This window comes from Anomaloglossus baeobatrachus, chromosome 5 (genome assembly GCF_048569485.1).
Source record: "Anomaloglossus baeobatrachus isolate aAnoBae1 chromosome 5, aAnoBae1.hap1, whole genome shotgun sequence".
Lineage (NCBI taxonomy): Eukaryota > Metazoa > Chordata > Amphibia > Anura > Aromobatidae > Anomaloglossus > Anomaloglossus baeobatrachus.
In genome coordinates, this window is record NC_134357.1 from 479,782,056 (window position 1) to 479,799,182 (window position 17,127).

At 42.2% G+C, this 17,127-nt stretch overlaps 1 protein-coding gene across 3 annotated transcripts in view; it reads left to right on the forward strand.

The window, feature by feature from the left end:
* The window catches only part of KCNJ16 (potassium inwardly rectifying channel subfamily J member 16), a 105,808-nt gene extending 89,095 nt beyond the window's left edge, over positions 1 to 16,713 (forward strand). For all 3 annotated transcript variants that reach the window (XM_075350674.1, XM_075350675.1, XM_075350673.1), the window contains one exon: positions 15,121 to 16,713. In XM_075350674.1, the coding sequence (XP_075206789.1) occupies positions 15,176 to 16,564 (1,389 nt within the window). In that variant the 5' untranslated portion in view covers positions 15,121 to 15,175 and the 3' untranslated portion in view covers positions 16,565 to 16,713. The remainder of the gene's footprint in view (positions 1 to 15,120) is intronic.
* Positions 16,714 to 17,127: the final 414 nt, after the last annotated feature.

The window sequence follows — 17,127 nt, forward strand, 5'->3', positions numbered from 1 at the left end:
GTTGGTAGTCCCGGGGCCCGGTGATGGGGTAGGGATGGATGGCAGGCCGGGTGCGGGGCCTGGTGAGGTGCAGGGTCGCGGGGGCAGCGCTGTGCCGTACAGCACGGTGGTACTCACTCAGCCTGAGACGTTGACACAGTTCTCGGTAAAACACACGGCTGGAAAGACGGTTCCCACGGACGGCTGCTGTTGCTTTTCCCCGGTAGCTAACAGTGACTGTCTCTTTCCCTGCACCTTGTGTAATGTTGGTAGCGATGGGTTCCCACCGGTAACCCGCTCCCCGACTTGGATATGGGTCGGAGGAGCCCCTCTTTGCCCGCAGGCGCTGGCCCTAAGAAACTGGTGCCTTGGCGGTGGCGGTGTCTCTCTCCTATGGTTGGACGGTTGCCTTCAATCGGGACTTAGTTGTTTGGAGACCCGGAGGTCCCCTTCACTGACGGATTTGGCAAATTCACGGCGACTCCTAGCCTTGCCGGGATCCGAAAGGCCCCTGCCAATGGTGCTGGCTTCTCCTTGTGTACCGGTCCGGTACCGCCGGGCCACCACCCGTCCACGGTCCTTACAGCACCTCCGATAGGCCACTCCTGCAGACGGTCACCGCCGTCTGCTAACCTTGCTGTCTCAGTCCGGGGCACACACCCGGACCAACTTCAGGCTTTCAAACTGTCACTTTTTCTCGTTCACTATTTTCCCTCCTTCTACTTCAAACTCCAACCCTGATCTCTCCTCTCCTCTAACTCTTACTTCAACTGCCTGGTTTTCCCGCCTCCAGGACTGTGAACTCCTCGGTGGGCGGAGCCAACCGCCTGGCCCACCCCCTGGTGTGGACATCAGCCCCTGGAGGAAGGCAACAAGGATTTCTGGTCTAGCTTAGGTGTACCTAACCGGGGTGTAGGGTGTGGTGATGTCATTACCTGTGATCCCTGGCTTGCCCAGGGCGTCACACATTTTCTCTACCATACTTGTGTATAGGAGAGACCATGTAGTACAACTCACAGCCATTACACAGTACCAGGTGTCAAACCGCCACCAACCTAATATTTATGACTTATCCTAGATAGGACATGAATTGCTGCCGCATGCACAAGATGTCTTTGACAATTTCAAAGAATGCCAACCAAAAGCTGGACTGCTCTGTAGTGGTGGCCACCGGACTAATTGAAGAGGATGTGCCTTTGCCGAGTAAAAGGGCAATAAAAATTGTTTTTGAAGACAAGTAAATAGCATTATGCAACATCAAGAACATGATTGTATTGTTGAATAATGGCTCCTGACTAGTGATGAGCGAGCATTGCCATGCTCGGCGGCACGGTGGCTCAGTGGTTAGCACTGCAGTCTTGCAGCGCTGGGGTCCTGGGTTCAATTCCCACTAAGGACAACATCTGCAAGGAGTTTCTATGTTCTCCCCGTGTTTGCGTGGGTTTCCTCCGGGTACTCCGGTTTCCTCCCATACTCCAAAAACATAAAAACATACTGATAGGGAATTTAGATTGTGAGCCCCAATGGGGACAGTGTTGACAATGTATGTAAAGTGCTGTGGAATTAACAGCGCTATATAAATGAATAAATATTATTATATATTATTATATTACCATGCTCGAGTTCGTGGTACTCGAAACAAGCAGGTCAGATGGGCTCGACTCGAGTACCGAGTATAATGGAAGTCAATGGTAAACTTGAGCATTTTTACAGAAGATTTTCCAGAAAAATGTTCATGTTTCCCATTGACTTCCATTATACTCGGTACTGGAGTGAAACTCGTCCGAGTGTCCAACAGCTCATTTTGTGTACCGAGCACCCGAGCATGGTAGTGCCCCGAGCATGGTAATGCTCACTCATTACTACTCCTGATAGTTTCCCTTTAAAGTGCAGGAAGACCCATCAAGTCCACAAAGACTAATCCTATTTTCGCACAACTTCAGACTGACACCATGTTCCAAATTATTATGCAAATTATATTTTTCTCTGATTTTTCTAAATGGTCGGTGTAATGCCAGTCCCAATGATAACAGTGTAATCTTCAAAATTAAAAAAAAAATCATAATGCACTGTTCCATATTATTAGGCACTGTAGCGTTTCTAAACATTTTATATGTTTTAAAGAACTGAAAATGCTCATTTGTGGAATTTGCAGCATTAAGGGTCACATTCACTGGAATAAAAAGCTATTTAAATCCAAAACATCCTAACTGTCCAAGTTACATGTTAATGAAACGCCCACGCCGGGGCTTGCAGGGCTCGCACGGTCACCGGGCCGGTGATATTCGGGGTCAGGCTGTGAGTGGCCCAACCCGGCTTCCGTGACCCCCGGCGGGTTTCAATAAAAGGAAAGTCCGACCGTCAGTCCGGTGTTACAAGGGGGACGGAAGGAGGGTAACGGGGTCCCTGGGGGGGGCTTGCCATCGCTCTCCCCCAGAAAACGGTATGGGACGGGGACGGGGGATGCTTGCAGCGCCACCCGTGGTTTGCGGCCAGGTGTTCAGCCGCCGCTGCGCGGTCTCTCTCCGGGGCAGGTGTTACGGGCAGCCGGATGGAATCGCTCCCCACGGGTGGAGCGGGGGAGCCCCGAGAGGTTAATGAGACCCAGGGAAACAGTCCTCAGGGACACCGGGGGCACAGTGCGGCGGCATTACTCACAGCAGTCATGGTGTGCGGTTCCAGTTGTTCTTTATTTAAAGTCCGTTTCACATCGCACCCGGGTGCTGGTCCTCGCCGCCTGTAGCCTTTGGTCGGTCCCGGGCAGGTAGAAGGAAGGGATGTCCGGTGAGGTGTTCTGGGGGTCTCTCCCTTTCGGTGCGTTAGTGCCGTCCCCGTGGCATAGAGCATCTTGGGAACTCGCCGCCTCTCTGTCTCTCTCATCCCCGGTAGCGGACCTAACACAACCGCCACCGGGTACAACTTTCTCCAGGGAACCCCAGTCCTCAGCTCCATTCCCCTCCTCTAGGTGTTATCAGCCCTGGTCTCATGGCATCTCCTCAACAGGAGCAGTTCTCTGGACGTCTGCACTCCCTTGCAGCCTCTGATGTTCTGCCTAAAACGTCTGTGAGCTCTGCACTAAGCTCACTCCTATTCAGGCCCCCCTCCCCTAGGTTGTCATGGGGACCTGCCTGTGTCCAGCCACCTGCTCATTAAGGAGACAGGATGAGTCATGGACTCAGAACAAACTTCATGCTGCAAAAGCTATTAACTCCTTCCTGCCAGTGTGATGTGAGTGTGTGTTGTGGGGACTCTTCTTCCTCCTGCCCGGGAAAAATGAGGTAACATTTAATACCCTGTAACGACCCATTTACAGGGGCGTTACATTAACATAGGAACCCTTCTTTGATATCACCTTCACAATTCTTGCATCCATTGAACTTGTGAGTTTTTGGAGAGTTTCTGCTTGAATTTCTTTGCATGATGTCAGAATAGCCTCCCAGAGCTGCTGTTTTGATGTGAACTGCCTCCCACCCTCATAGATCTTTGTTTGATGATACTCCAAAGGTTCTCTATAGAGTTGAGGTCAGGGGAAGATGGTGGCCACACCATGAGTTCATCTCCTTTTATGCCCATAGCAGCCAATGACATAGAGGTATTCTTTGCAGCATGAGATGGTGCATTGTCGTGCATGAAGATGATTTTGCTCCTGAAGGCACGTTTCTGCTTTTTGTACCATGGAAGAAAGTTGTCAGTCAGAAACTCTATATACTTTGCAGAGGTCATTTTCACACATTCAGGACCCCTAAAGGGGCCTACCAGATGTCTCCCCATGATTCCGGCCCAAAACATGACTCCTCCACCTCCTTGCTGACGTCGCACCCTTGTTGGGATATGCTGGCCATCCACCAACCATCCACTACTCCATCAATCTGGACCATCCAGGGTTGCTCAACATTCATCAGTAAACAAGACTGTTTGAAAATTAGTCTTCATGTATGTCTGGGCGTAATGCAACTATTTCTGCTTGTGAGCACTGGTTAGGGGTGGATGAATAGTAGGTTTATGTACCACAGCAAGCCATTGAAGGATCCTACACCTTGAGGTTTGAGGGACTCCAGAGGCACAAGCAGCTTCAAATATCTGTTTACTGGTTTGTAATGGCTTTTTAGCAGCTTAATCCAATGGACTTGCCTGGCAGAAACCTTTCTCATTCTGCCTTTATCAGCACGAACATGTATGTGCTGTGAATCAGCCACAAATCTCTTCACAGTACGATGATCACGCTTATGTTTTCGTGGAACATCTAATGTTTTCATCCCTTGTCCAAGGCATTCCACTATTTGATGCTTTTCGGCAGAAGAGAGATCCTTTTTCTTTCCCATGTTACTTGAAAACTGTGGCCTGCTTAATATTGTGGAACATCCAGTTTTCCTTTTATTGGGCTCACCTGGCAAACTAATTCTCATAGTTATCTGAGATTGAGTTCAGTGATCCAAAGAACCCTGAGACACAATACCATCAATGAGTTTCATTGAAAAAAATAAAAAAATTACCGTATTTTTCAGATTATAAGACACACTTCTCCACCCATAAATTTGGGAGAAAAATGAGGGGTGCGTCGTAAAATCCAAATATAGCTTACCGGGGGCTGTCTGTGCAGCTCTGTGTGCGAGCGGCCAGCCGCTTGTCGCTACGTGGCCGGGTGCCTGTCGGCTGCCTCTCTGTGCGGGTGGGCGGCTTGCTGGCTGCCACTCTTTCAGACAGGCGGGTGGCTGTGCGGACTGCGGTGGCTATGCGGCGAGTGCCCCAGTCTGTCCGCGGTCCCGGTTTCAAATAATGGCTGCTGGGAGTCAGCACTTGCGCAGATGGAGCTCTTGGATGAGAGATCCATCTGCGCATGCGCCGCGCGTTATCATTTGAACCGCGACTGCGGACAGACTGGGATACTCACTGCAGTGGCCTGCTCCACCACTAAGCCGCCTCTGCCGCTGTCACTGACCCGCCACTGTCACTGACCTGCCACTGCCGCAGTCACTGACCCGCCACTGACACCACTGACCTGCTGCTGCCACCCTGGACCTGCTGCTGTTGCTAGCACAGCGTCTGCCTCTTGTGACCCACCACCACTGCCGCCCCGTTCTGGTAAAACAACACCAAAGTATAAGATGGACCCCATTTTTTATTTTTTTTTACCTTCTTTATCTCTAAATTTGGGGTGGGTCATATAATCCGGTGTGTCTTATAAAATGAAAAATACGGTAATTGCTATGACATTTAAATCCAATTTGCATAATAATTTGGAACATGGTGTAGAGTGTCGGTATAGAGGGGTGTAGTTATTCGAATAGCACCTAAACAGTTGTGGCCCAAAAGTCCTTAAATCCCCATATTTTATAAATGGTCAATGGTAGGTGGACAAATGTCTTGTAGATTTTGCACTATGGCACAGAGGCTTGATTTTACACCTATTTAATATAATGTGTACGGTGTACACAATCCTCTGTGAACTAAAGCCAGCAACATCACAATCTCTCTCCTGCCTAGGACTACAGGATTGCCCTTGTCATTTATATAGATGTGTATTTTTTTACCTGTTGTAAATGCCGCTGTTCTCCTGAATCTGGCACTGTTTTTCTTTTGTTCCTGCACCTCTCCATTTCCGACCTATAGCCTCCTTTTCCTAGTATGTAAATCTAGGCTTTTCAGCCAAGTGGGCGTCATCAGCATCAAGACCACGCCCACTTGGTTAAGAAGACTATCATTATATACTGGGAAGAAAAGGCCATATCTCAGGAACGGAGAGGCGCAGGAATAAAAGAAAAATATCCCAGGAATGAAGACAACAGCGGCATTTACACCAGCTTAAATGATTTCATATTTACAGCAAGTGACAAGTCCTGTTTAAGTATACTGATTCGGGTCTGGAGGTTAGCTGCCGTGTTCCTTTTCACTGACAGCAAGCAGACGTCTTGAAAAAAAATCAGGGAAGTGAAAGGAAAAGTATATTAGAGAAATGTTCTGGCGCTGACCCTTCTCATTGTGGTTTATGGGCTGCAGGCTGTCGGAGGGATGAGCGCCTGTCACCGACTTCATAAACAAACTCCTGAGCACTACTGCAATTACGTCAGATTACCTTCTAATGAAAATACAGATGCTTGTAGAAATGGGATTAGTCCAGGACGACATGTACTTTACCAAGATATGCAGCGGACTTTACACTTTGGCAGCGCTCCTTGTTTTATGACCCGTATTATATCCTGTGAATGTTTTGTTTACCGATTTCTAAAGCATTTTCCTTAAAATATATGCTCTTAGTCAATATATGTGCCCCCTCTATTAGGTATGAGGTACACTTGCTGTTAATAGTTAACATAAAGGAAAAAAAAAATTGCATTTTTAGCTACAATCACAATACACCTGTAATGTTTTTGCCTCGAATTTGGAAAATGGTGACAAAATTATGCACTATTGCCGCCACAGCGGCCAACAACTTCAGCATGTGAGTACAACCTATTCCATTGATTCCAAGAGGTGCCAATGTCCTCCAAGCCAATCAGAGATACTCCCATACTGGTTTCAGTAGAAATGAGAAGAAGGTGACCTGTCATTTTCGGCCAAAAGAGTTCAGGTACCTTTAAATGGTTGTGGACTTTAGAGACCATTATCCATAGGTCACGTAATACTATAATATAGGGGACCTTTCATTGGTATTAATTAAGCTAAAATTGGTGCAGTACTTCCAGGAAATCAATTAGGAATCAAACAAATTTCTGTGGTTTCAGAAGAAGGTTCCATTAAAAGGCAACGTTCAGTGGATTTTTAAATTTAAACTGAGTACATCATCTAATTGCTGCTATTCCACTGATTCTGGAACGTTTTTTCTTTTTCTTCTGTGCCTCTCCGTTCCCAAATTATGCCCCCAGTAATAATGGGGTAAATTTTCCTACCTGAAAACTTTTCTGTGGGCGTTTGCTTTTTTCTCCTGTGACGCTGACCAATCAAAACATGGCCACACCCACATTGAAGTTCTGTGCCACATGGTCAGTTGGTTATAGGAAATATTTGTACCATTATTACAGGGACCATAACTTTGGAACAGAGGGGCACAGAAGTAAAAGAAAAATTGTTCCGGAATCAGTGGAGCAGCACCAAATGGGTGAGGTACTTTAAATCAAATTAAACAATGCAGTCAAAAGTCCCTTTAAAGGGGACATGCTTCAGAAACCACAGACAATTCCTAATTCCCAATGAACCTTTTTCCCCTTTCATGAGTAAAATCTTACAGCCTAATTACATTTAGTGGTATCACAGTGGCGTCATTCCGGGACATCTCTTGTAGGAAGATCAAGAAATACCTGTTTTTCAAGGAAGGCAGGGTATTCTTATCTTTATTAACAAGTATATTGTGAATCTTTCATTAAAAAAAGTTTTAAAAAGTCATAGACATGTCAGTAATTTTGATCGGTGGGGCTTCAAAGAATGAGTACCCCACAGATCTCTAAATTGGTGGGTCTTCGAAGGATGAGAACCACACCGATCTCTAATTCGGTAGGTCTCCGAAGGATGAGAACCACACCGATCTCTAAATCGGTGAGTCTTCGAAGGATGAGAAACACACTGATCTCTAAAATGGGCCAAGTTGAATGCTGTGAACATTCATTTTTTGCTTGGCTCTCCTCTCAATTTGATGTAAGGATCCATAAAATGTCCATAGACTTGGCTAGGCTCCATCCGTTTTCTGAGCAGAAACATAAGTCACACAGCACTCAGCGTAGGACATCCACCTTTTCATTTTTGCAATTGGTGTTGGTCTTGTCCACCAAATTATACCTTGCCAAATATTTATTAAGCAAAACTCTGAAGCAACTTGTGAAAAATTAAGTACACGTCAGTAATCAATAGCTCATCAAATTAACTTTGGCAGCAATAATTTGAAGTAATGATTTTCTAGATGACTTTATCAGTCCGTCATGTGGTCCTGAAAGAATTTTGTCCCATGCTTCTTTATATTGTCGCTTCAAGTCTTTAAGCTTTGCGGGCATTCGTTTATATTCAGCTCTCTTATAAAGATATACTCATCTTCTTTCTGCAGGAGCGCACTGCTCCCCTGCCTCCTGGCTTTCTAGGGAAGCGGTGCGCCCTTGAAGATTGACAGTTTGGCCCTATGTGAAGGCAGCATCGAATGAGCACAGGAGCACTGAATCTGGTCACATCTATCTGGCGTCGGAGTGACAATTGCACATGTTCCTGTAAGGTGGCCTGTTTCATAGGCAAGGAGCATGCTCAATGACCTGTAAGCTGTGAACTTAAAATCCCTCCATTCTTGAAAATGAACAGGATTTGTAATAACAGAAAAATTGTACAAGTCTTTACAATTTTACCCATCATATAAAAAGAAACAATCCCTTTAAGGTCCCACTACAGCATTTCAACTGCATTGAGGTCTGGAGTGTGACTCGGCCATTGTAACTGTCTAAAGTCATTGTTCCAGAAATCGTAGATTTGTTCAGATGCAACTTTATAGACTTTATCCATGTAACCATGTTGTTTTTTAGAAAGAAGAGGTTTTCTTCTGGCAACTCTTCCAAACAAGCCATAAGTATTCCATTTTTTTCCTAATTCAACTATAATGAACTTGAACATTTACTAACTGTTGCCTTTAGAGACTGAGCTGTAGCTCTTGGGATTATTTGCAATTTTTTTTTTGAGGACTGCACCGTTGGAACTTGGAGTAAATTTTCTGAAGATATTGGCTCTCAGGAACAATTTCAACTGTCTTGAATGTTTCCATTTATAAATAAACTCTCTCACTGTAAATTGATGGACTCAAATTTTTTGGGAAATGGCCAAACCCTTCCCAGGTTAAAGGACAGAAACAATTGCTTCTTTAAGATCATTGCTAATATTTTTCTTACTAAGCATTGTGTTAAAACATGACTGAATGCTCCAGACCAGCAAACTGCTAAAACTTCTGCTTTTATAGAGGTGGTCACACTTGCTGATGATCATTTAACTAGGGGCATTTGATTATCAGCAGCTAGCTTAAACTCACATTCTTAATTCCTGTGGCTATATTACGGTAGGAGTGTCCTTAATTTTTCACATACTAATTCAGCATTTCATTCTAATTTTTGTTAAAGACATAATGACATAGCGTAATTTGTCATGTATTGTTTTATCTGTGGTTGTATTTTACTATTTCTTTTAAGACCTACTTAAGACCAGAAATTTTGCTTGGTCTTCCAGAACTTATCTTGGCCTCCACTGTTCCTGGTAGCTACCATTTCTTAAATACATTTCTGAGGAAAGGGTAACTTGCTATTTTCTTATAACCTTTTCCTGGTTTGTCAGCCTCTATCATTTTGAATTTCAGAGTGCTAGGCAGCTGCTTAGAAGAATCTATGACTGCTGTTTTTTGGCACAAGGTTAGAGGAGAATGGGTTTTTATACAGCTCTATAATTTGCATCACGTGGCCTTTCCTAACGATGATAGTGAATAAGCCATAACCCTAACTGGCTAATTAAGGTCTGAAACCTTCGCCTCTTCAGTATGTGCATTAACGGGACTGTGCTACAATACACAGACAGAGGTTTGAATGTGGTGCTACAGTAAAGGGGCTGTGACTCTCCAATGGGCTTCACAACAATGTCGTCAAAGGAGAGACCCCCATTAGTGATGAGCAAGCACTAGCATGCTCGGGTGCTAGTAACACCAAAATGCTCAAATGCTCATTACTCGATTAAAGGTGGTCAAACGCTCGGACGAGCTTGATGAGAGTAACAAGCATTATGGAAAGTCATTGATTGACCTGTTTGGGTCTCTGCTCACATGCAGTTAGCCATAAACAGAGAATTTCCAGCTTGAGGGCGGGTTTTTTTTTGGTCACACTATGTTCGAGAATGTTGTTTTATCTTCAGGGAGAGCCATTCAAAGACTGTGAATGGCTCTCCCTGGGGTGTCGGTACACATCATGCAGTGAAGCAAACCTGTGCATTGTGGTTGTTATTTCACTTTGAAATATTCGAACTTCCACGATACTCTGCCAAGCTCCACGAGTACCCAAGAATCCCGATGATCGATCGAGTAGTGAGCAGTGTTGAGCACACTCACCAATCTTTAGTAACGAGCAGTTTGATGCTCAGACGACCTCGACTCATTTACTGAGTTTAATGGAAGTCAATGGGGAATTGAAGCATTTGTCCTGAAAATCTTTTGGAAAAATGCTCGAGATCCCCATTGACTTCCATTATACTCGGCAAACCAGTCGTGCCCGTCCGAGCTTACAGTTGCTCGTTACGAGTACTGAGCACTCAAACATGGTAGTACTTACTCATCACAACCCTCCACCAATCCCATATATGCGTCCTTTTATGTTTCGTAGTTGATGGGTTAATCAGTCGTCTGTTGAACAGCACTATTACGTGCTAAGACGGTGGAATCTGAGCGAACATCTACCGGAAAATAGAATGGGCTGAACTCTAGACTTCTGGTGCTTATTATAGCGTCAACCTTCAGCGCTTCCATGGCGTTTTTTATGGGGTCTGGTTTCACTTACAGAAATTAAATGTCATTGTGTTTGTTTCTCTAAGATATTCGAGTGCAAATTGCTGCCTCGTTGCATGACTTTTAAGTTTGTGTAAGTGTCTGCCGCTCCGTGCTATTTACGTCTGAGTTCTTAATGTTTAAATAGAAATTCTTTTATTGTAAAATTTTACATCTCCAGGTCATTATTGAGGCTTGGAATTCCCTATCGCGCAGCAGTCGGGACCCTCCCTCTATAAGGGACAGAATCCATGTAAATTGCTTACATTCATATTAGAAGAAATAAAGCAAATTACTCTGTAATTCTATAATAGACTCCTAGTCTCAGTATTGTTCATTGTGGAAATAGCCAAAAAGTTATATTTTTGTACATAGGAGCAGTATTATAGTAGTTATATTCTTGTACATAGGGGGCAGTATTATAGTAGTTATATTCTTGTACATAGGAGCAGTATTATAGTAGTTATATTCCTGTACATAAGAGGCAGTATTATAGCAATTATATTCTTGTAGATAGGCGGCAGTATTATAGTAGTTATATTTTTGTACATAGGAAGCAGTATTATAGTAGTTATATTCTTGCATACAGGGGGCAGTATTATAATAGTTATATTCTTGTCATAGGAGCAGTATTATAGCAGTTATATTTTTGCACATAGGGGGCAGTAATATAGCAGTTATATTCTTGTACATAGGGGGCAGCATTATAGTAGTTATATTTTTGTACTTAGGAAGCAGTACTATAGTAGTTATATTCTTGTACATAGAGGCAGTATTATAGTAGTAATACTTGTACATAGGAGCAGTATTATAGTAGTTATATTCTTGTACATAGGGGGAAGTATTATAGTAGTTATACTCTTGTACATAGGAGGCAGTATTATAGTAGGTATATTCTTGTACATAAAAGCAGTATTATAGTAGTTATATTTTTGTACATAAAAGCAGTATGTATTCTTGTACATAACAGCAGCATGAGAGTAGCTATATTCTTGTACATATGGGGCAGTATTATAGTAGTTATATTCTTGTACATAGAAGCAATATTATAGTAGTTATATTCTTGTGCATAGGAGCAGTATTATAGAAGTTATATTCTTGCATATAGGGGGCAGTATTATAGTAGTTATATTCTTGTACATAGGAGTAGTATTATAGTAGTTATATTCTTGTACATATGGGGCAGTATTATAGTAGTTATATTCTTGTACATAGGAGTAGTATTATAGTAGTTATATTCTTGTACATATGGGGCAGTATTATAATAGTTATATTCTTGTCATAGGAGCAGTATTATAGCAGTTATATTTTTGCACATAGGGGGCAGTAATATAGCAGTTATATTCTTGTACATAGGGGGCAGCATTATAGTAGTTATATTTTTGTACTTAGGAAGCAGTATTATAGTAGTTATATTCTTGTACATAGAGGCAGTATTATAGTAGTAATATTCTTGTACATAGGAGGCAGCATTATAGTAGTTATATTCTTGTACATAGGAGCAGTATTATAGTAGTTATATTCTTGTACATAGGGGGAAGTATTATAGTAGTTATACTCTTGTACATAGGAGGCAGTATTATAGTAGGTATATTCTTGTACATAAAAGCAGTATTATAGTAGTTATATTTTTGTACATAAAAGCAGTATGTATTCTTGTACATAACAGCAGCATGAGAGTAGCTATATTCTTGTACATATGGGGCAGTATTATAGTAGTTATATTCTTGTACATAGAAGCAATATTATAGTAGTTATATTCTTGTACATAGGAGCAGTATTATAGTAGTTATATTCTTGTACATATGGGGCAGTATTATAGTAGTTATATTCTTGTACATAGGGGACAGTATTATAGTAGTTATATTCTTGTACATAGGAGCAGTATTATAGAAGTTATATTCTTGCATATAGGGGGCAGTATTATAGTAGTTATATTCTTGTACATAGGGGTAGTATTATAGTAGTTATATTCTTGTACATATGGGGCAGTATTATAGTAGTTATATTCTTGTACATAAAAGCAGTATGTATTCTTGTACATAGCAGCATTAGAGTAGCTATATTCTTGTACATATGGGGCAGTATTATAGTAGTTATATTCTAGTACATAGAGGCAGTATTATAGTAATGATATTCTTGTACATAAAAGCAGTATTATAGTAGTTGTATTCTTGTACATAGAGGCAGTATTATAGTAGTAATATTCTTGTACATAGGAGCAGTATTATAGTAGTTATATTCTTGTACATAGGGGCAGTATTATAGTAGTTGTATTCTTGTACATAGGGAGCAGTATTAAAGTAGTTATATTCTTGTACATAGGGAGCAGTATTATAGTAGTTATGTTCTTGTACATAGAGACAGCATTATAGTAGTTGTATTCTTAGACATAGAGGCAGAATTATAGTAGTTATATTCTTGTACATAGGGAGCAGTATTATAGTAGTTATATTCTTGTACATAGGGAGCAGTATTATAGTAGTTATATTCTTGTACATAGGGAGCAGTATTATAGTAGTTATATTCTTGGACATAGCGAGGAGTATTATAGTAGTTATATTCTTGTACATAGGAGCAGTATTATAGTAGTTATATTCTTGCACATATGGGCAGTATTATAGCAGTTTTATTCTTGTATATAGGGGCAGTATTATAGTAGTTATATTCTTGGACATAGAGGGCAGTATTATAGTAGTTATATTCCTATCATAGAAAGTTCTATTATAGTAGTTATACATAATTCATGGTTGATTACCTTACTAAATCTCTATTTATTCATACAAGAATCCTCTGGAGCACAGTCAAGGTTTGATTTATGGCTGGAGGTTTGCTCTATGGACACTGGGGTGAGTATTGTGTCTGGAATTATGCGATAGGTCAACTATAAAGATAAAACAGCTGCCGTTCACAAAAATTAAAGCTATAAAAGAAAAGAAAAAGTATCCAGATCTCTTTCTGTCTTCTTGGGTTGTGAAAGCTATCTGTTCTGAAGAATAATTTGCTGCTATATTTGGCGCTGTACCCGGCTGCGCTGTGCAGCTGCACTTTTTGTGTGATTGTGACAATTAGGAGAATGTTCCCGGTATCATCTGCTGTTTTGTTAGTCTTGTTGAGACATGCAAACTTCATCATGCAAGAACCGAAAGAACATTTTTTTAATTATTTCAGGAAAGTGGTGTTCCAGCATTTTTATAAACCGACACAATTGATGTAAAAATATTCTTTCCGTAATCCAGAGCAGAGTCAACCAGTAGCTTCTGATTTAAGCGGATTTATTCCCCGATGTCTGTGGTTATTTCTAAAATAACTATTGTTTGAAGCTGTGAACGTGAAAACAATTAAAACCATGAACATGTTTTCCATTTGAAATCTCATTGCTGTTTCTTTATTTTCCACACTTTGCTTGTGAACGTCTGGTTTCGTTAATATGGACTTCAGAAAAAAAAGAAAAAAGGGGCCAAATATGGCAGAAAGTTTACTTTTATGATTGGCTATAGGTCTTATGGTCAAAACGGAAAATCAACACCAATTGCATGTGTATATTTGATGGTGAAAAAGTTGAGATCCCACTCATCAAGTAGATTTTCATAGTTGGTGGCCTCAAGAGTCAGGGGTGGGATATGCAAGCTGAAACCCAAATTAGAAGGGTTAGAATGGGCTCCGAAAGCTCACCATGACAATTGCCAAATCCGAATTGTGGTGCCTGGTTAACAGCCACATCACTAGTCTGTTTCTGCAGGACAGGATCCCTGAGAACCTTCTGTTACCATCCAACAATCGTGGTTCTTCTTTTAATTAACTGGCCTCAAGTGCCACACTGACTAGTCAAAAGAGGGGCCACAGATGCCGGTAGGTAGGTGGTGGATCTCAGGGTTCCTGTTCCGGCCATGGCATACCACTGGACCAGTTCTTGTGAATCAATTTGCAATATCTCTACTAACCATATGTCTTCCCAGGACAGGAGCCCTGAGAACTGTCTCTTACCTTCCGACAATCGTTATTCTTCTTTTGATTAACTCGTCTCAAGTGCCAGACTGACTAGTCAAAAGAGGGGCCACAGATGCCGGGAAGTAGGTGCCGGATCTCAGAGTTCCTGTTCTGGCCGTGGAATACTACTGGACTAGGTCTTGTGAATCAATTTGCAATATCTCTAATAATCATATATCGTCACAGGACAGGAACCCTGAGAACTGTCTCTTACCATCCAACAATCGTTGTTCTTCTTTGATTAACTGGCCTCAAGTGCGGGACTGACTAGTCAAAAGAGGAGCCGCAGATGCTGGGGGATAGGAAACGGTTCTCAAGGGTCCTGTTCCGGCCATGGAATACCACTGGACCAGTTCTTGTGAATCAACACAATATTTCTACTAACCATATATCTTCACAGGACAGGAGCCCTGAGAACTGTCTCTTACCATCCGACAATCGTTGTTCTTCTTTTGATTAACTGGCCTCAAGTGCTGGACTGACTAGTCAAAAGAGGAGCCGCAGATGCCAGAAGGTAGATGGTGGTTCTCAGGGTTCCTGTTCTGGCCATGGAATACCACTGGACCAGGTCTTGTGCATCAATTTGCAATAACTCTACTAATCATATGTCTTCACATAAAGTTAAAAAAAAAATTGTAATAATTCTTACAAAACAATTTCTTTTTCAGGAGTTCACTCACGACAGAATATAACATTGCATGAAGGTTCGCATTGAATGCCAAGATGACACAAGTTACAGATACATGGAAGCTGGTCAATGTAAAAGAGCACACATGGCATCAACACAGTCTGATGTACAAAAAATCCTACCAGCACCGATTTATGCAAAAAGATGGCACCTGCAATGTCTACTTCAAAAGCATCCTTGGCGAGTGGGAGAGTTACGTTCTTGACATCTTCACCACGTTGGTTGATATGAAGTGGCGTCACATGCTGATCATATTTTCCTTATCCTATGTTTTATCGTGGCTTCTGTTTGGCTTATTCTTCTGGATCATCGCCTTACACCATGGCGATTTCAACAACTTGGATATAACGCCTTGCATTGACAATGTTCGCACATTTGCAGGAGCATTTTTATTCTCACTTGAGACACAGACAACCATTGGCTATGGTAGCCGCTGTGTCACAGAGGAGTGCTCTTTGGCGATTATATTGGTCACTATACAATCAGTATTCAGCTGTATTATTGACACATTTATAATAGGTGCCGCTATGGCCAAGATGGCTACCGCCCGGAAAAGAGCACAGACGGTGCGTTTCAGTTACTTTGCTCTTGTTGGCTTGAGGGATGGAAAACTCTGCCTCATGTGGCGAATTGGTGACTTCCGTCCAAACCATGTGGTAGAGGGAAACGTGAGGGCCCAACTACTCCGCTATAATGAAGATCACGAGAAAGGGATCGTAATGGAGTACAAAGATCTCAAATTGGTCAGTGACCAAATCATATTGGTCACACCGGTCACGGTTGTCCATGTTATTGACCAAGATAGTCCTTTATATGCTCTGGATCGAAAAGCTTTGGCTTCTGGCAGATTTGAGATCTTAGTGACATTCATATATACAGGGGATTCCACAGGAACATCCCATCAGTCGCGAACATCCTACTTGCCCCGTGAAATACTTTGGGGCTTCAGATTCAACAATATCTTGCAAGCAAAGAAGAAATATTATAAAATCGATGGAGAGCAGTTCGAGGAAATGACTGAATATTACACCCCGTTCTGCAGTGCAAAGCAGCTGGACATTAATAACATGCCTGCGAGTCCTTCCACCAGCTCAGTGCCCAATGGCTTATCACATAGGCCAATCCCAAGATCGATAACTAATGTATTGTCCACTGTAAATTCCACCAGCTCGATGACCAACATCTTGCATGATGCTTCATCTACCACCTCACTGTCCAACGACTTACTCAACATTGCATGTCCAAGTTCAATGCCAAATGGTGTCTCCAGCATGTCCCACAGCATTACCACTGTGTCATCGCTAGATACTACAGACAGCAACTATGAAGACCACCTGGACCCCAACCCGACTTCTGAAGATGGAGAAGGCATTTCCTACCAAAAAGTATTCAAGACTTTGAGCAAAATGTCATTAGAGTTGTAATGGAAGAACATCATTCATTACATTGTAGTAATGCTTAGCTAGCTTATCCCGGGACAGTTACCGAGTGTTGCACCTCCCCAGGCATGCAAAGCGTAGTATCTTCTCTCTTGGTGATGCTTATTAACTATATCAGCTATTAAGACTTGGCATTAGTCGAAAAAAAGTCTTCCATTCTTCCAATGGTTGGGTGCTTACAACCGAAGCATTGGAACAAATACAAGATGAGTGAACAGTAGACAATGATGGAGGTCTGTGTAAGGATCATCATCAGTCAATGACAACATACTTGGTTATGGACATCGCCATTCATCATCCATGCACAAAGATGGTGCAAGAGTCATCTTCAGACTGCTCCGAGGTCACATTGCATTATGAGTCTGTATTATGGCCAAAAGATGTGACTTCCCATGATCTGAACATAGATTACTACTATAAGGACTTTACAGTTTTGAAAAACGCCTGATCCTTATTTGTTTATATAAAACAACAACTATCCTTTAGTCCCTCTCCATGGATCCAGTGCTGAGTTTCTATCACTGCTCCCAGTATCTGTTACTGTTTTC